This window comes from Myotis daubentonii, chromosome 9 (genome assembly GCF_963259705.1).
Source record: "Myotis daubentonii chromosome 9, mMyoDau2.1, whole genome shotgun sequence".
In the NCBI taxonomy this organism is placed as follows: domain Eukaryota; kingdom Metazoa; phylum Chordata; class Mammalia; order Chiroptera; family Vespertilionidae; genus Myotis; species Myotis daubentonii.
Genome location: NC_081848.1, coordinates 29,246,038 through 29,266,994, shown reverse-complemented (window position 1 = coordinate 29,266,994; position 20,957 = coordinate 29,246,038). Strand labels below are relative to the sequence as shown.

At 40.3% G+C, this 20,957-nt stretch overlaps 2 protein-coding genes across 2 annotated transcripts in view; one reads left to right on the top strand and one right to left on the bottom strand.

The window, feature by feature from the left end:
* Positions 1-20,957, bottom strand: part of GRM5 (glutamate metabotropic receptor 5) — a 447,722-nt gene that overhangs the window by 294,356 nt on the left and 132,409 nt on the right. The window lies entirely within an intron of this gene.
* On the top strand, positions 7,631-9,274 carry LOC132241652 (F-box only protein 31-like). The gene is made up of 2 exons (XM_059710604.1): positions 7,631-7,694; positions 7,800-9,274. Exons 1-2 carry the CDS (start codon positions 7,649-7,651, stop codon positions 9,272-9,274), a joined length of 1,521 nt encoding a protein of 506 aa, XP_059566587.1. The 5' UTR covers positions 7,631-7,648.

Genomic DNA, 20,957 nt, shown 5'->3' with positions numbered 1-20,957 from the left:
AAGTGAAGGCCATAACAAGAGATAAGAAAGGCCACTTCATAATACTAAAGGGATCAATACAACAAGAGGATATAACCCTGATAAACATATATGCACCCAATGCAGGAGCACCCACATACATAAGAAAACTCCGGGAAGATATCAGGGGAGAGATCGACAACAATACAATCATAGTAGGGGACTTTAATACACCACTGACATCACTGGATAAATCTGCTAGACAAAACCTCAGCAAAGAAACAGCAATCCTAAATGACTCACTAGATCAGATGGACTTAATTGACATCTTCAGAACACTTCACCCCAAAGACACAAAATATATGTTCTTCTCAAGTGCTCATGGGACATCTTCAAAAATAGATCACATATCACCACAGAGAGGAGAACCAAGATGGCGGCATAGGTTAACGCCGGAGTTTGCTGCTTTGAACAACTACTTCAAAAGTGAAACCAAAAAACGGAAGGGACATCACCCAGAACCACAGGGGCGCTGGCTGAGTGGAAGTCCTACAACTAGGAGGAAAGAGAAACGCACACGAGGAGGCGCAGTGCTGAAGTCAAATTCTGAGGTGCGGAGTGCGCAGAGCGGGCTGGCGGCGGAGGGCGCGGTTGTTGTTTTCAATCGGGAGGGAGTCGCAGACTCTGAGCACCAGATCCGGGCGAGTCTTTAGGGACCCAGACTCAAACGGGAGAAGCGGGACTGTCTGGCTTCGGTCAGAGCGAGTGCAGCTTTCTCTCCGAGCTTTGCAGCGGGTGCTGGGACTCAGAGAGGCAGAGCCCCTTGGGACAGGACTGAGAGCCGCCATAACTGCTCTCTCCGGCCCATGCTGTTGATCCTGTTCAACCCGCCCTGCCCAAGCCCTGCACAGAGGCATTTGCCGGATAGCCTCAGGCAAAGGCTAGATTAGCACCTCCCTAGAAGACAGAAGTTCTCTCACTGCTGACACAGCTGAATCTCATAGCCACTTGGCCTGGAGGTCAAACCCTCCCTGGAATTAGCTACAGCAATCAAGATTTATCTATAAGACTGCGAACAAAGACCACTAGGGGGTGCACCAAGGAAGCATAACAAAATGCGGAGACAAAGAAACAGGACAAAATTGTCAATGGAAGAAACAGAGTTCAGAACCACACTTTTAAGGTCTCTCAAGAACTGTTTAGAAGCTGCCGATAAACTTAATGAGATCTACACGAAAACTAATAAGACCCTCGATCTTATATTGGGGAACCAACTAGAAATTAAGCACACACGGACTGAAATAACGAATATTATACAGACGCCCGACAGCAGACCAGAGGAGCGCAAGAATCAAGTCAATGATTTGAAATGCGAGGAAGCAAAAAACATCCAACCGGAAAAGCAAAATGAAAAAAGAATCCAAAAATGCGAGGATAGTGTAAGGAGCCTCTGGGACAGCTTCAAGCGTACCAACATCAGAATTATAGGGGTGCCAGAAGATGAGAGAGAGCAAGATATTGAAAACCTATTCGAAGAAATAATGACAGAAAACTTCCCCCACCTGGTGAAAGAAATGGACTTACAGGTCCAAGAAGCGCGGAGAACCCCAAACAAAAGGAATCCAAAGAGGACCACACCAAGACACATCATAATTAAAATGCCAAGAGCAAAAGATAAAGAGAGAATCTTAAAAACAGCAAGAGAAAGAAACTCAGTTACCTACAAGGGAATACCCATACGACTGTCAGCTGATTTCTCAACAGAAACTTTGCAGGCCAGAAGGGAGTGGCAAGAAATATTCAAAGTGATGAATACCAAGAACCTACAACCAAGATTACTTTATCCAGCAAAGCTATCATTCAGAATTGAAGGTCAGATAAAGAGCTTCACAGATAAGGAAAAGCTAAAGGAGTTCATCACCACCAAACCAGGATTATATGAAATGCTGAAAGGTATCCTTTAAGAAGAGGAAGAGGAAGAAAAAGGTAAAGATACAAATTATGAACAACAAATATGCATCTATCAACAAGTGAATCTAAGAATCAAGTGAATAAATAATCTGATGAACAGAATAAACTGTTGATTATAATAGAATCAGGGACATAGAAAGGGAATGGACTGACTATTCTTGGGGGGGAAAGGGGTGTGGGAGATGTGGGAAGAGACTGGACAAAAATCGTGCACCTATGGATGAGGACAGTGGGTGGGGAGTGAGGGTGGAGGGTAGGGCGGGAACTGGGAGGAGGGGAGTTATGGGGGGGAAAAAAAAGGAACAAATGTAATAATATGAACAATAAAGATTTAATTAAAAAAAAAATAGATCACATATTGGGTCACAAACAAAGTCTCCCCAAATTCAAAAAGATTGCAATCATACCAAGCATCTTCTCAGACCACAAGGCCATAATATTAGAAATAAACTACAATAAAAACAACTCAAAATACTCAAACACTTGGAAGCTGAATAGCACGTTATTAAATATTGATTGGGTTACCAATGAGATCAAAGAAGAAATTAAAAACATCCTGGAAACTAATGACAATGAAAACACAACAATCCAAAACATTTGGGACGCAATGAAAGCAGTCCTGAGAGGGAAGTTTATAGCTCTACAGGCCTATCTCAACAAACAAGAAAAAAATGGTAGTAAATCATCTAAATCTACAGCTCAAAGAATTAGAAAGAGAGCAACAAGAAAAGCCCAGAGTGATCAGAAGGAAGGAGATAATAAAGATTAGAGCAGAAATAAATGACATAGAGACCAAAAAAAACAATACAGAAAATCAATGAAACAAAGAGCTGGTTCTTTGAAAGGATAAACAAAATTGACAAACCTCTAGCCAGGCTCACCAAGAAGCAAAGAGAAAGGACCCAAATCAACAAAATCAGAAATGATAGAGGCGAAATAACAACAGACCCCACAGAAATACAAATGATTGTTAAAAAATACTATGGACAACTCTACTCCAAAAAACTAGACAACCTGGAGGAAATGGACATATTCCTAGAAAAATACAACATTCCAAAACTTAATCAGGACGAATCTAAAAATCTCAATAGGCCAATAACTATGGAAGAAATTGAAGCAGTCATCAAAAAGCTTCCAGCAAACAAAAGCCCAGGACCAGACGGCTTCACAGGGGAGTTTTACCAAACATTCAAGGAAGAACTAAAACCTATCCTCCTCAGACTACTACAAAAAATCCAAGAGGAAGGAACACTTCCAAGCTCATTCTATGAAGCGAGCAACACCCTAATACCAAAACCAGGTAAAGACAACACAATGAAAGAGAATTTCAGGCCAATATCCCTCATGAACATAGATGCCAAAATCCTCAACAAAATCTTAGCAAATCGGATCCAGCAGTACATCAGAAAGATCATACACCACGACCAAGTAGGATTTATCCCAGGGATGCAAGGATGGTACAATATCCGCAAATCAATAAACGTGATACATCACATAAACAAATTGAAAGAAAAAAACCACATAGTCACATCAATTGATGCAGAAAAAGTGTTTGACAAAATTCAACACCCATTTTTGATAAAAACTCTCAGCAAGGTGGGAATTGAAGGATCATACCTCAACATAATAAAAGCCATATATGACAAACCCACAGCCAATATCATACTCAATGGATAAAAACTAACACCATTTCCCCTAAGAACAGGAACAAGACAGGGATGCCCCCTCTCACCACTCCTGTTCAACATAGTACTGGAAGTGTTAGCCATTGCAATTAGACAAGAAGAAGAAATAAAAGGCATCCAAATTGGAAAAGAAGTAAAACTGTCCTTATTTGCAGATGACATGATATTATACTTAAAAAAACCCTAAAGACTCCATCAAGAAACTATTAGACTTAATAAAAGAATTTGGCAATGTAGCAGGATACAAAATTAACCCCAAGAAATCTATGGCATTTCTATACACCAATATTGAACTATCAGAAAGAGAGACTAAAAAAGCAATCCCATTTACCATCACACCAAAAAAATTAAGCTACCTAGGAATAAACTTAACTAAAGAGGTAAAAGACCTCTTCTCAGAAAACTACAAGACATTGAAAAAAGAGATAGAGGATGACATAAACAGATGGAAGAACATACCATGTTCTTGGATTGGTAGAATCAACATCATTAAAATGTCCATACTGCCCAAAGCAATCTATAAATTCAACACACTTCCCATTAAAATACCAATGGCATATTTCACAGACCTAGAACGTACTCTCCAAAAATTCATCTGGAATAATAAACGACCCCGAATAGCTGCAGCGATCCTGAGAAAGAACAAAGTAGGTGGGATCTCAATACCAGATATCAAGCTGTATTACAAAGCCACTGTTCTCAAAACTGCCTGGTAATGGCACAAGAACAGACATATAGATCAATGGAACAGAATAGAAAGCCCAGAAATCAGCCCCAACCAATACGCTCAATTAATATTTGACAAAGGAGGCAAGAACATATAATGGAGTCAAGATAGTCTCTTCAATAAATGGTGTTGGGAAAATTAGACGGATACATGCAAGAAAATGAAACTAGACCACCAACTTACACCATACACAAAAATAAACTCAAAATGGATAAAGGACTTAAATATACGACGGGAAACCATACAAATACTAGAAGAATCCAAAGGCAACAAAATCTCAGACATATGCCGAAGCAATTTCTTCACCGATACAGCTCCTAGGGCACTGGAAACTAAAGAGAAAATAAACAAATGGGACTACATCAAAATAAAAAGCTTCTGCACAGCAAAAGAAACCATTAACAAAACAACGAGAAAACCACTGCGTGGGAAAACGTATTTGCCAATGTCATAGCTGATAAGGGCCTAATCTCCAAAATTTATAGGGAACTCATACAACTTACCAAAAGGAAGATAAACAATCCAATCAAAAAATGGGCAAAGGATCTAAATAGACACCTTTCAAAAGAGGGCATTCAGAAAGCCAAGAGACATATGAAAACATGCTCAAAGTCACTAATCATCCGAGAGATGCAAATCAAAACAACAATGAGGTACCATCTCACACCTGTCAGACTGGCTATCATCAACAAATCAACAAACAACAAGTGCTGGAGAGGATGTGGAGAAAAAGGAACACTTGTGCACTGCTGGTGGGAATGCAGACTGGTGCAGCCACTATGGAGAACAGTATGGAGTTTCCTCAAAAAACTACAAATGGAACTCCCATTTGACCCTGTGATCCCACTTCTAGGAATATATCCCAGGAAACCAGAAACACCAATCAGAAAGGATATATGCACCCCTATGTTCATAGCAGCACAATTCACCATAACTAAGATCTGGAAACAGCCTAAGTGCCCATCTGTAGATGAATGGATTAGAAAACAGTGGTACATCTACATGATGGACTACTATGCTGCTATAAAAAAGAAGGAACTCTTACCATTTGCAACAGCATGGATGGAAGTGGAGAGCATTATGCTAAGTGAAATAAGCCAGTCAATGAAGGAAAAATACCACATGATGTCACTCATTTCTGGATAATAAAGACCATTATAAACTTATGAACAAAAATAGATACAGAGGCAGAGCTGCCTCGAACAGACTGTCAAACTGCAGCAGGAAGGCCGGGAGGGTGGGAGGGCAGGAGGGGGGCGGGTAAGAGATCAACCAAAGGACTTGTATACATGCATATAAGCATAACCAATGGACATAAGACACTGGGGGGTAGGGGAGGCCAGGGGATTGTCAAGGCCGGGGGGAAAAAAAAGGAGACATATGTAATACTCTTTGTAATACTTTAAACAATAAAAAAGAAAGAATCAAAGAGATCTGTAAAATGATGGAAAGTGCATAACAAAGCATAAGGATATATGAGACTTCTTGCAAAGCTCTAACATTCATAGATGCCCAATAGGGAAGGAGAAAAAGACTACTGGGACATAGGAGAAGCATTTTTGAAGAGAATTTTCCAAAAATGACTTGAACTCCAAATATAGATAATAATTATATATATATATATACATATATATATGTGTGTGTGTATATATATATATATATATATATATATATATATATATATATTTAAAAACTTAGGCACATCATATTAAACTTCTAAAATCCAATGGCAATGAGAACATTTTAAAAGCAGCCAGAGAAAAAATAAATATTACCTTTCAAAAGAGCAATAATAAGAATTATGGATAACTTCTCAGCAGTAATAATGGAAGCCAGAAAACACTGGAATTATGTTTTCACATTGTTAAAAATAAATTTGCAGTTCTCCTTGACCCACCAGACACACATGTACCCTTGGAGACCATCCCTCAAAACCCCATCAATACAGGATCCTAAAAGAAGAGTCTTTACACCCATTACCCGGTTACATACTAATAATAATATAGGGCTATTCTTCAAAGGAGGGATTGGGAAATTTTAGTGTTTAAATGATCGAAGTCAGTGTCTGTGGCAGATGGAATTTACACCCCTCTATCAAATAAACCACCCTAAATCTCTATTCCTGACAAAAAGCAAATCAAATTCCTCACAGGGCACTAAGAGGACCCTCCAAAGGTGAGAGTGTTTCTCTGGTTGGAATCCAGAAAAGTGGAGGGAAGGATCTAGCTGCTCTCAACATGAGAATGGAAGCCTGTCTGAATGGGGCAGGGCCAGTCTCAGCCCATAGGAAAATTATGTTCATAGTGCGCAGATCCTGTGAACTTTTTTTTTTGAAGGGCATCCATTCACCCAAGGAACTGGCAAGGTTAGTCACTTGAAAGTGAAGAACTGAAGTCAACTGAAAGTGAAGAACTGGAGTCCATCCTTGTTCACATGTAGGAGCCCATTCCTACCAGGGGCCTGAGAGATTTGGCAAAGGCTGGGTGAAGGCTGAGCATAGAGGAGATTTCCCTTATGGAGTTCAAGGTCAAGTCAACCTACAGTCAATAACTCTGCTCTAAACTATAATAAAATACTGCTCAACACTCCATAGGATGGCTATAATGTATTTTTTTAAAAGCATTCATGAGAATGTTTAAAAATTGGACCCCTCGTACATTGCTGGTGGAAATGTAAAATAGAGAGGCCATGCTGGAAAATGTTTTTGGCAGTTCCTCACATGCTAAGCATAGAGTTACCAGATGACCCAGAAGTTCCACTTCTAGGTACATACCCAAAAGAAATGGAAACATGTTCACACAAAAAACTTGTACACAATGTTCACAGCTGCGTTATTCAAAAGAGCCTCAAACTGGAAACAACCCAAATATTCATCAACTGATGAATAGGTAAACAAAATGTGGTATACCCATATACTAGAATATAGCATACATAAAACTTTAAAATGTTATGCTAAGTGAAAGAAGCCAGTCACAAAAGACCAGATATTATGACTGCATTTTTGTGAAATGTCCCCCGCCCCTCCCCATAGGCATATCCCTGGAGGCATATCCATACAGAATGCAGATTAGTGACTGCCTGGGGCTAGGGCGGGAGGAGAGGGAGGGGGCGCTGGGAAAGGGAGGCCACTGTTACTGGGTATGGGTTTCTTTTTGAAGTGTTGCTAAGGTCCTACAATTGGCTCCTCTGAGGGGGCGTGGCTAGGTCGGGGGGGGGGGGGGGCGTGACTCTCGGGGGCGGGACAACCAGTTTAAAACCAGGCTCAGGCACAGCAGCCCACACTGTGGTGGCTGTTACTCCTGGAGGCATGGAGGAGTGCGCTTGCCTCTGCGTCGTGGGCTCTTCACAGGGATGTTGGTGTTGTCAGGAGTGCCAGGGCCCAGCTGAGAAGGCAGCGGCCAAGGGCAAGCGGTGTCCTCAGAAGCGCCAGCGCCCAGCTGAGATGGCAGTGGCTGAAGGCAAGCGGTGTCGCCAGGAGTGCCAGGGCCCAGCTGAGAGGGCAGCTGCTCAAGGCAAGCCGCCCCTGGCCCCTGCAGAAAAGCACATCGAGGCTGACAAGGCAGCGGGCTGCTGTGCGGGGAGTGGAGGAATGGCGAGTCCCATGCTGCCCCAGCGCTGCTCGCTGCAGGACCTGCCGGTGGAGATGCTGGTGGAGATCTTCGCCTCACTCCCCGGCACCGATCTGCCCAGCCTGGCCCAGGCCTGCACCAAATTCTGCCACATCCTGCACACCGACAGCATCTGGAGACGGCACTGCCGCGAGGAGTTTGGCGTTTGTGAAAACTTGCAGAATCTGGAGACGATAGGTATGTCTTATCAAGAAGTCTATGCGAAGCTGCTCCACCCATACAGACACATTTTGGGATTGTGGCAGCTAGATACTGAGGGCTATAGAACACTGCTGAATGTAGTGGTGGACGGCTTATGCATTACTGGTTGGAAGTTCGGGCCTTGCCTTAACACCCATGTGCATGGCCCAATGCAATTCAAGCCCGCGTTCAGAATTCACCTGACGGAGAGGAAATCAGCCGCGGTGGAGTGCATGCAAGGCCGCCACAGCAGGCCCCACAGCCGCCACCTGCAGATTCAGAAGGACAGGTTCACCACCCAGTGCAACAAGGCAGACCACCAAATGGATACACCAACGCGGCTTAGGGACGAACAGGCGTGGGTGCTGGTGCAGGAGGACAGACAGCAGTATGACTGCCTGACCTACCGCCGCCTCTACCTCCCGCCGAGCCACCCGGACGACCTCATCAGACCAGGCCTCTTCCAATGCAACTGCAATGTCTACGGCCTATCGATTGCCATGCTCAGCTTCCATGGGAAGTATGCCAGGGTCACGAAGGTCACGGGAGACTCCAACCCGAGGTTAGAGATCCACCTCATGCGCCGCATCCAGCTGCCAGATGGCGAGATCTTCCCCAACTTCAACGAGCTCTCCCGCGTGGTCCAGGAGATTGATGAGCAGGTGATCCGGGAGCAGCAGCAGCAGCAAGAAGACAGGACTGAGGAAAGCCAGGGCCATGGCTGGCAGAGCCCTGCCCAGCCCAGCGTCAGAGAGTCCGGGGATGCAGCTTCAGAGGAGCAGCCTGTTCCCTTTGTTCTGCCTGTGGACGTGCTCTCAAGAGACCAGAACTACCCCCGAACCTGCAGGATGTGTTTCTATGGCATGGACACACTTACTTTTAGTGTTGCCTTAAATGGCTTCGCCCACAGCAGTTGCATCCCTGGAGTCTTCATCCTGTTCGATGAGAACCACTTCGGGTTCCTCTGGCTGGAGCCAAAATACTTCATCCTGTTCGGCAGAGTCCAGAACACCTTCCAGAATGTGGAGGCACCATCCCCGCAGGCCTTCCTGGAGATGCTCAAGAACACTCAGCCCGAACCTCCTGGGAGGAGCAGCTTGCACTTTGAAGATTTGACATTCTGACCAGGTTACCCACCTTTGTTTGTTTTTTTAATCCTTACCCGAGGATATTTTCCCATTGATGTTTAGAGAGAGTGAGGGAAAGAGGGAAAGACAGAAATATCGATGGGAGAGAAACACATCAGTTGGTTGCCTCCTGCCCAAGCCAGGACCAGGGCCAGGCTGGATAGGAGCCAGGAACTGAGGTAGAAATAAACCTTAGACCAGTGGTCTCAACCTTCCTAATGCTGGGACCCTTCCTTGCCGGGAGCCGGTCCATCCTTGCTGTTTCAAGGGACCTGACATATATGGCATACCGTTCTTAATATGTTTGCTCACCTTCTTGGCACTATGTGTTTTAACCAAGGTCACCAGTCTGAGAAAGGTTGTTTCCCCAGGTAGGGATTTTCCCCTTTAGTTAGGGAGGGAATAAAACCCCTTAACTAAGTGCCAGGCGGGTAATTAATCACTTTAACTATGAACAATCACGCTTTAGCTACATAATCTTTACTCCCTGGAATGGAGATAAGAAACGCCCTAACCTTTGGAATAGAGATTGATAGGATTGGAATCAACTGGTATAAATACAGATGTAACAAGACAACAGGACACAGAACCTAGACACAGAACCTACACAGAACCTAGAGACAGAAGAACTTCGCTGGAGAGAACATGGCAAAAGATCCTGGACAGAAACTGGCCACAGAACCTAGAGACAGAACCTAGCGAGAGAACCTGGCTACAGAACCTGGATAGAACATGGCAAGAGAACCTGACTAGAACCTGGTGACCAAACCTGGCTGGAGAACCTGGACAGAACCTAGCGAGGGAACATGGCTACAGAACCTGGCTGGAGAAGCTAGCAAGAGAACATGGACACAGAACCTGGCTGGAGATCCTAACCAGAACTTCGCTGGAGATCCTGACCAGAACTTGGCTAGAGATCCTGGCTAGGCTGCTGATCAACTGAACGCTGTCTCTGTGTCATTCCTTCTTCGCCGACTCCGTCCACACCTTTGGGGAACCCCTGGACCCGCTGGGGCTGGACCCCAGCACTTCCTAAGACAGTTCCTCATGTTGTGGTGACCCCCAATTCCATTGTTACAAATTTTTGTATATTTTAGCATTCCCCCTCAAGCATAGTGATTAATCACAAAAATAAATAAATAAATAAAAGGAATATATGTTTTCTAATAAAATTGGGAAGACTGAAGTGTTGAGATTTTCAGTAGTTGATAAAATGACTGCATTCTGGAATTGCACAATTAAAAAAAAAAGAGAAACTAAAAAAAAGTTTATAGGCTCCTCAAAGGAAATGAAACAGATTTCAAGCAAGGTACAGAATGAGGACAAATCTGAGAAAGCAAATTTTTTTTTCAACAGCGAAACAAAAGTGATTAAGAAAGGAAGATACAGGGTAGAATATCAAACTAGTCTATAGCTTCATTTTAAACAACTCGTAAAAGTAAGAAGGAACCCATCAAACATTCTTCTTTAAGTAGTAGAGGGTCTGTGACTTGGTATGATAACAAGAAATGTAATCATAGCCTGACTTGACTCAGCTTACACTATAGTTGCAATGATGGAAATTTCAAATACTGAATTATTTTTATTTTTGTTAATCCTCACTTGAAGATATTTTTTTCATTGAGACAGTGGAAGGGAGGAAAGATGGAGAGAGAGAGAGAGTAACATTGATGTGAGACATATCGATTGGTTACCTCCTGCACGAGTCCTGACCGAGGCTGGGGAGTGAACCCACAACCCAGGTACATGCTCTTAACCAGGAATTGAACCTGTGACTCTTTGGTTGATAGGCCGATGCTCTAACCACTTAGTAACACCAAGCTGGGCTCAAATACTGATTTTTAACTTTTGTAAATCCACAAAAATACAATATGAAAAACTCATTATGCAATAGAATATGTATGTGATCAGTATTTACTATGAAAATTAGAGAGTAAGATGATAGCTTGAGAGGTGGGGGCAGGAAGAGCTGGTGGAAAGGGGGAGGGCATTAATATCTTCTGCTCCCGATTTGGAAGTAATAAACAGGAAAAAAGAGATGATTAAGGGGATTATTTCAAGCTAAAAAAAATAAGAAGGAACTAATCTAATATTATTAAGTGAAGAAATGAGAAGATGTGTGAATCAAGAGATGTCTATTGTTAATAAATTTAAAAGGTAGGTATTTAAACTGTAGTATATTCATACCACTTAGAAATAAAAAGGTAAAAACACAAAAACATAAAATTTGTTTTTTTTCTTGAAGCCCTTCTACACTATTTGACTTTGAAAAATAGGAAAGTACAAATTTGATAGAAAAATTGAAATAACATAGTTGAAGCTGTTAAAACTGGAGAGTAGATATGGATAATTTTAAATGAAGTGACAAGTGAACATCAACAAATAAAGAAATTTGTCATGTTGATATTGAGGACAAAATGTTCCTATAATATCCTTGAATCAAATGTAAAAGAGTAAATATTAATTTATACCTTTTAGATAGCCTCATATGTTTCTGGTGAGATATACCAACATGCAATTATTCTTATACTACCTCTGTAATGAAAATAAGGAATTTTCAGTAATTTTGTAAATCTCATTATTATACAGCAAATTTAATCAAGATCAAATATTATTTCAAACAACTGCTGAGATATCACTTTGTTTTGGCTCTGAGTTTCTATCACATCAGTTGGTTTTGGCTATAGTGTTTTTTAAAGATGCATAAGTTTTTATCCTACTGCAAACACAGAGTGAAAGTCTAATGCATGAAAATGTAAAACAGAATCAAGATTATTTTTTTCTTGTATTATGAAACACAGTAATCCTGAACCCAGGACAGCATGATTAATTCACATTTATTCCAAGAGTAGATACTCTAACTTAAGACTACATGAGTCATTTCTAGTATAACAGAAACTTTAAAAATGAGGTGATATCCACAAGATGTCACAGATCGAAATAAAAACAAAACAAAACAAAGTCCAGTTAATTTTTCTTCCTCCTGTCAAATGACCATCTACTCACTGATTCTTCAAGATCAAGCTCAAGGGATTTCTCTGGAAAGTCTTCCCTAACCCTCCTATGCATCCCCTCCTTTGTGTCTCATTGATCTTACAATGGACTACTGCCTTTACTTCTCTGTGCTCCTACTAGACTGTATATGCCTTTTAGAACATGAATGCTATTTACTTTTGTATTTCCAACAGGGACCTGGAAGATAATTAACACAAGTTGAATAAAGAAAAAAAAATGAATGAATGAAGAGTACAAAGTAATCAATACCTACTGGGAATTTTCCTGCTGAAAATAACTGTTGAACTGGTTATCTGACCTACAATCAGAATTGCATCATTTGTGTCTCAGTTGTATCACTCTAAGGAGAGATTACATAATATTTCACTTAAAACATGAAGAACAGAGTTGTGCAATAGTCAACACATCTGAATTTTTTTCCCCTGAGGATTTCAGTTTTCCCTTGGATAAAAAGATTCTAATATCTCAACCTCAAATATTATTTAAAGGTAGTTGCTCTCACTAGTGCTAGTTGACCTGTACTGTGTTAGCTGGGATCTGGATATACCTGCCTCTATTTGAGCCTAAAAGTACACATGGAAAGTCAGACTTACTAGGGAATAACTTTAAATCTCCTAACCAAAGAGAGATTATTTATTTGAATTTTATGCTTAAAAGCACTAAACAACTCTTTAGTATGCAATGTATAACCATAGATAACTGCTATTTTTTATGGTACCAATACACTAACAGTAACTGCTGTGCTTTTGTGGCTTAAGCATACTTTTGGATAAAGAAAACAAAGTATGGTAAATAGTATACTAGTAAGTGAGACATTTTTCTGGTAATATATGCATTGGAGATATGGTTCATATTTATAAACCTTATGTGTGTTGGGGAATGTGGTCATAAGAATAGAAAGTAATAGAATCATCATAAAAACATATAAGTAATTTTCGTTTCTCTGACAATAGTTTCCATTTTTCCATTGTACTTCCACTTCCCCCACCCTAATTAGACCCTCATTATTCTGTGTTTATATAGTAACATAACCTCTTATCATCTCCCATCTTCCATTCATTCACACCATACCTACCAATATTTGGGGGGTCTTATTTCTAACTATGCTCTTTCATACATACCTTAGATACTCCACATGTTCCCACCTATTACTTTTAAAAAATATATATTTTATTGATTTTTTTCAGAGAGGAATAGAGAGTTAGAAACATCTATGAGAGAGAAACATGGATCAGCTGCCTCCTGTATACCCCCCACTGGGGATGTGCCCGCAATCAAGGCACATGCCCTTGACCAGAGTCGAACCCGGGACCCTTCAGCCCGCAGGCCGACGCTCTATCCACTGAGCCAAACCAGGTAGGGCCCCACCTATTACTTTTATTCAGAATGTTCTTTCTGCCTGGGATACCCTTTTCCCATTTCTCTGTGCTGAAATCTTACCCATTCTTTCTGGCCAGCTCAAATGTCCAGACTGTAAACTTATTTAGGCTGTAGACGATATCTCCATAGGGCCACCCAGAAAATGCTTGTGAAACTAAACTTACCTGCTCCACCATGATTTTAAGGATCTCCCTAGAAGGATACTGTAACCTAGTTACTCATTTGATAGATATTTACTAATTAAGTATAGGTATAATACTAAGCACATGGTAAATTACAGATACTTACACATTTTAGCCTATTGATCTATTTTACTAGTATAATACTGAAGAACATAATTTTTGTTACTTATAATTGCTAGAAGTATTTAACAATGGTTCATTTACATTTATGAAAAGGCTGATTATACTGATGAGTTGATATTGAGAACTTGGCTAAAAATACAGTCTACAATATTGACATTTTTTTCCCTTTAAAAACCCACTTTATATTATTTGTTTCATCATGAGATTTCCCTGAGTCAGATGACAAGTTATGGTGCTACTATACTTTATTAGAGTTAATATTTAAATAATATATTCTGTATTTTATATTATGAACATATATTTATATGTTGCATGCTGTATATGTTTATGTATTATGTTTTGAATACATTTATATATTCTACTTTCCAAGCTGTAAGCCGCTTGAAGGCAGTAAGTACACTTGTTTGACTATATTTATCATCACATAGTAGGTAATCAGGGTTTTCTTGAACAGAAAAGGTGGTACAGAAAGATAGGAAAGAGTAAAATTTTAGAAAGGTAAATATATTTGTTCAAAAATGATTATCAAGTAGATGCTAAATATTTAAAAAAAACTTCTTTCAGAAAGTATTCACTTTAGGAAATATTAATTAACTTCAAAGAAAAGTATTAAACTTGGACTTCCAGATTAGAATTTATTTTTCCTTTTAGTTGGACCAAATTATCTTTTGTCAAAAAGGAAATAAAATTGTCAATATAAACAGTAATTTAAAAATATATTCCAAATGGCCTTTACTACTAATATCCTGTTGCTATTATAAACAATGTATTCCATTAACAACTACTAGTAAAGGAAAATGCTACCATTTCTCATATCATCCCCCAAAATATGTGTGGGCAGGATCAATAAATCAGTATTCAATCATGCAATTATCACTTCCGGCTCTTTAATGAGGCCATAAATGTTCATCAGGATATCTTAGCCAAACCTGCCCATATCGAGTGGGCTGTGTTTTAGTTATACTGGTGGTTAACTAAAACAGCCAGAAGGGAAGAAAGCCAGAAAGACAAACACCTGTTCTCATTTTATTAATAGCTCTCTTATAAGAATGTTCTGTTCCTCTCTTTTTAAAATATATGTATTTCCCCATTCTAGCCATATGTGCAATGAGTATAGCAATTTCAAACTCTGTTGGATTAATTTGTTTATGTTTATCTCCAGCTACCAGATAATAATGTTCTTCAAGGTAGATATTTCTATCCTTACAACAAAAACAATGTACCGTATATAGATTTTTGTTGAATGGGGAAAAAAAAGAAGGAAGTTAAGGGCCCAAGGAATATTTCTAAACAGGACCATTAAACCACAGAGCTAGGTATTTTAGATGCTGGAGATATGATTAATGAGAAAAAAATTTAAGCTAAAGCACTGGAGTAAAACATTATCATCATCAATCATGTACCTCATCAAGGTTCCATGAGTTATTATAAATGCCTTTCCCATAAAACCTTTGCTAACAGACGGATTTCAAAGTTTTGTCCAATTACTGCACATCCTACCCTGGAGTCTTTCTATGACATTACCCATATAGCATAACACTGACGATAATGGCAGGCCATTATTGGATCTGATCCAGGCTATTTTAACACTGAAAGTACTAGAAGCATCTCATTTAGCAAATTCACTTTAGGCAATACTCTAGACATGGATTACGTAAGCAACACTTGAGCAATACTTCAATAGTAAATTCAGCAGAAAAAAATGCTAGTATAATATAACTTAGTAACTTGGATTTTGAGCTATATGTATAAAATGTTATTTATGGGAATACTAACCAGGGCCACCGGATACTGTCAGAAAAAGTATATGTCAAGTGGTTGGTTGAGTGGTAACCTAAGGTGGTGAATTTTTCTTCTGTCTACCAGGAATGAAACTAGAAAAATAAGTTTGATCTTAAGAGAAAGGGTACAAGTTGAACACACTAAGTCGTATGCAGCAGAGGCCATGAGACAGATTCGATGAAGGATGTATGCATGACAGCTATACCTGTCATACATGTGAAGCACAAGTCTGAGTTTCATCTCTGGTTCTGTTCTGTAGGTTTCTGAGCCCTGGAATGAAAAGTTGTGATATCTACTCCCTCCAGTGACTCTAGTTCTCGTAATTGGGTAGAACTAAGAGAGAGAAAATTGAAAGAGAACCAAATGTAGGAAAAAATAAGATAAAGTTTTAGAATTTATTTTTAAATTACTGTGAAATAGCCAATTAGAAATACCATGCCGGAAACTGAGTAAGGACAGCTGGCTCAGAGACTAGAAGTCTAAGTTGGAACTGTTGGGGAGTCATCGACATATGGATAGTAACAGTAATAGATGAATGTGTAGGATGTGAAGGTAAGAAGAGTTCTGATTATACCCTAAATAATTCAAATATTTATGCATTAATTAAGAAGGGAAAGTTCACAAAAACAATGAAAAACAAGAGAAATCAAGACAATGTATTATGGAAACCAAGATAGCAAAGAGCTTTTATTTCTTTATATAATTAACCATGTGAATACTAAAATAATATGAATAGTTAAAAAAATTACTGATTTGGTAACAATAGTAGAAGCCATATAAGAGCAGGCTGTGTGATCATCATTATCACTATTAACATTTATCTAGATCCTGTGGAATTAATTGGTAAAAAAAATCACTGTACTAGTCACTACAAATAATTATAATAATAATAATAATTCAAACCAAACAATCCTATGTAGTGGCTATTATTTCCCACACTTAAAAATAAAGCATTTATGCTGAGAGAACTTGCCAAATAATGAATAGCTATTTTGTGGAATTTCAACTTCCATCTGTCAAGTTTCAAAGCTTGCACTCTTTCCCTACAGTATATTATGGCCCTTAAAGCACTGAGAATTGTTGGTAGTTCTGTGGTTCTTCCAAAGGCACTTACCCACTACTAAATGGTTCATTTGAAACCAATTCTGGATACTACTAAATTAAATTAATTTCTGCAAACATATTTTATTTAACAAATAACTTTTTGCCTAATTACCAGAAACATTATAGGCATACTAGAGGCCTGGTGCATGAAATTCGTGCATGGGTAGGGTCCCTAGGCCTGGCCAGCGATCAGGGCTGATCTGTGGGGCGACTGGTGGGCGTTGGGGGGGGGGGAGGGCCCACTGGTACCCGCCTTGGCTGGCCTGGGGCCTGTGGGCTGGGGGCACTGCTGCATTGAGCATCTTCCCCTTGGTGGTCAGTGAGTGTCATAGGAACTGGTCATTCTGCTGATTGGTCTATGGTTTGGTCAATTTGCATATTAGGCTTTTATTATATAGGATATGATTTAGCACTGTTATCCCATCCATATGACTGCTGAGAATTGGTTCACACAAACACTCCATCCATGCTTTTGTTCCGGCCCTCCGGTCCAGTTTAAGAACCCATTGTGGCCCTCGAGTCAAAAAGTTTGCCCACCCCTGAGACACATGTTATTAGCTACTTAATTAAATCTTTGCTGGGGAGGGAAAAAGGCACTTTAAAGGGACAAAGGAAAGGGAAACATTGATTTTGATATTAAAAATGCTTGCAGTATTTTAATTAGTACCTGTTAATGTAGCTTAAATTGAGATTTGCAAAATTAACAAAAGTCACTTTATCAATCTTTGCAAAAATAACAAAGTTTTTGACTTGTTTCATTTTCTGGCTATTCTTCCTAGAGGAAAACAACAACAAAAGAGTTTGACCCAGATTCCCAGTCTAACCCTCCAGACTCCAACTTCCTTCTGCTTTCTTTACAAGCTGTCAACCTCGCAGCCGAAGCCTGCAGTGCATGTCTCATTAAGAGGGATTCCATTTCCACAGAAAGGACAAACCTCTCCATGGAGCTGGGTGCCAGTGATTCCGCAGGGTGGGGGAGTTATTCATTGTGCCTCTGTTTTAGCTCGCTCGTCACCTCTGATCCACTATTCTAACTGGATCTAATGACAACCCAGACATTCTCCCATCACCAGCTGAAGGCACAAAATTCTCTGCAGCGCAGCCAAAGCTGCTCAAGCTTGACAGCCTTTTCTGACAGCAGCTCCCTGGCCTCCCGCCCCCTTCTCCTGCGCAGAGCTGCTCTGTTTAGGTTTTTGTGGCTGCTCGATTCCCTCTGGAAGGACTCAGTGACTCCCACAGCACTGAGTGGAGGGACTCAGTTTACTTCCCTTTACTTGAAGATTTAAAAATAAGTAGAAATGCCAACCTGTTGTCATTGCCAAACTCTGAGCTTCATTTGGGAGTGGGTGAAACATGCTGTGTTCAGGGATTCTGGCCTTGGTGGCTGTTGTCTGTAATTCAGGCCTGTGCTGTCCAATGTGGTGATTGAGTGTGTTTGTGGCTATTTGACATGTGGCTAATCCAAATATTTTGTTGCCATAAAACAGACTAGTATGAAAAAAATGTAAAATATCTCATTAATACTTTATAAAAATGATTATATGTGGAAATGATAAAATTTTGGATGCACTGAGTTAAATGTATTTTTTAAATTAATTTCATCTGTTTCTACCCCCTCCTTTTTTTTTGACAGGGAGAGAGAGAGATGAGAGATGAGAGAAAAATATCAAGCAGCTGCCTCCTGCACACCCCCATGTGCCCTGACCAGAAATCAAACTGGCAACCTTTCAGTACATTGGACAATGCCCAACCAATTGAGCTACACCAGCTTGGACTTTACCAGTTCTTAAAATTACATACCTGGCTGCATTGTATCTTTATTAGAGAGTATTGAATTACTACTATGCTCTCACTGTCCAACCCACTCCAACATCATATTTTATTGTAATTATTTGTTTTATGACTCCATAAAGGACTGAGAGCTAATCAGCAAAAGGCTTTATATTTTAGCTATTTTTTTTTCTCCAGAGCTTAGGCTGCGTAGGTATTTGTTGAATAAAGGCATTTGAAAAAAATAAGTATTAGCTTATCCAAGATTTGTTGAGATATAATTGACATATAACAGTCTGTAAACATAAGGGGTAAATGTGATGACTTGATATACATATATTGTGAAATTGTTAGCACAATAAAGTGAGTTAACATACACATAAACTCTCATAGTTACCTTATTTTTGGTGAGTATATTTAAGATTGACCTTCCTTAGCAACTTGCAAGTATGCAATACAGTATTGTTAACTACAATCTCTATGTTGCATATTAGATCCTCAGAATTATTCACCTTAAAGTTTGCACCCTTTGACTAATATCTCCCCATTCCCAGTCCATGGCAACTACCAATTTACTCTTTGTTTCTATGAGTTTGGCTTTTCTTAGATTTCACATATAAGATCATGCAGTGTTTGTGTTTCTCTACTTGACTTATTTTACTTAGCATAATGCCCTCAAAGCTCATCAGCTTTCCATTAATAAATTATTATTAAGCATCTACTGTGAACAGCTGTGCACAGCAGCTGTGGTATCAAAGCCACTCTGTGTTCACTGTAATCCAGAGGGACTGTTAGACTAGATAGGGTCTCTGGTGAAGGGTAGCACATTTAGTAACTTGTGCCTTATGTAGAGTAGAGAGTGTTTGAAATCTTCTTTAACTAATCACCTGCAGGGTCTTTGAGAAACCATGTAGCTTTTCTTGTGAATTTAATCTCCTTACCTATAAAATGATCGCTCTAAGGATCCTTAGAGAGTGGGATTTTTAAACCAGGCTGGCCAGGCACCCCAGTAGGGACCCCACCCTGAAGAGGGTGTGGCCAGCCTGCAAACAGCCATCAGCCCCTCAGCCAGGCTGGCCAGGCACCCCAGTGGGGACCTCCACCCTGATTTGGGACACCCTACAGGGCAAACCAGCCAGCCCCAACCACCAGGCTTCTCTCCTATATAATAAAAGGGTAATATGCAAATTGACCCTAACAGCAGAACCACTGGGAATGACTGGTCACTATGACACACACTGACCACCAGGAGGCAGATGCTCAATGTAGGAGCTGCCCCTGGTGGTCAGTGCACTCCCACAGGGGGAGCTCTGCTCAGCCACAAGCAAGGCTGCCAGCTACCAGCACAGCAGTGGTGGCAGGAACCTCTCCTGCCTCCTCAGCAGCACTAAGGATGTCCAACTGCAGCTTAGGCCTGCTCCCACTGGCAAGTGGACATCCCGGGCTGCCAGAGGTATGTCTGACTGCCAGCTTAGGCCCAATCCCCCAGGGAGAAGGCCTAAGCCAGCAGGTGGACATCCCCTGAGGGGTCCCAGACTGCGAGAGGGCACAGGCTGGGCTGAGGGACCCCCCTAAGTGCACAAATTTTTGTGTACCAGGCCTCTAGTATTGTAATAATTATGAAAAATTTTTAGCCATTTTCTGCATTCCTCTTACACATGCTTGCTCCCAGTTCCATTTTCCATTTCTCAATATATATTCTGAGCCTTGTGGATAATTTCTAAGCTAGGTTTGCTTTGTATGTCTTTAAATATGTTTCAAGTGTCAGAAATTCTCCTCAATGCAGTTACTGAAAAGGTGTCTGGTAGCATGTCTCTGGTAATATACAGAAAATAGTCTTCATTGAAGCTGGAAAATTTGTAATTTATGTCACAAATCTTTAGTCAAGCATCTGTTCTACCTATAACTCCCAGACATTATATCAAGTATTATTTAGCCTTTTGAGATGCCCCACCCTATTGAGAGCTGCTTAGTATCATAAGGCTTTCTTTTCTCCTGAATGTGCTCATCTCATTTGTTAAAGGATATAACAACAGCAGTAACTTTCCACCAGGCACAAGACATCCATTTTCTGCAATGTATCAAACCAAGAGAGGACAAAACACACTAAATATATTTCTAAATAATTAAGTTGTTTGCTGATAAATTAGTAGAAACCTGTAGGGAAGAAATGTACATTTTCTTTTAAGTCAGATATACCAGTTGTGTGTGTGTGTGTGTCTGTGTGTGCGTGTGCGCGTGTGCGTGTGTGTGTGTGTGTGTGTGTGTGTGTGTGTGTGTGTGTGTGTGTTTAATACCAAAAAATCCCCAGAAGTTTCTGTTTT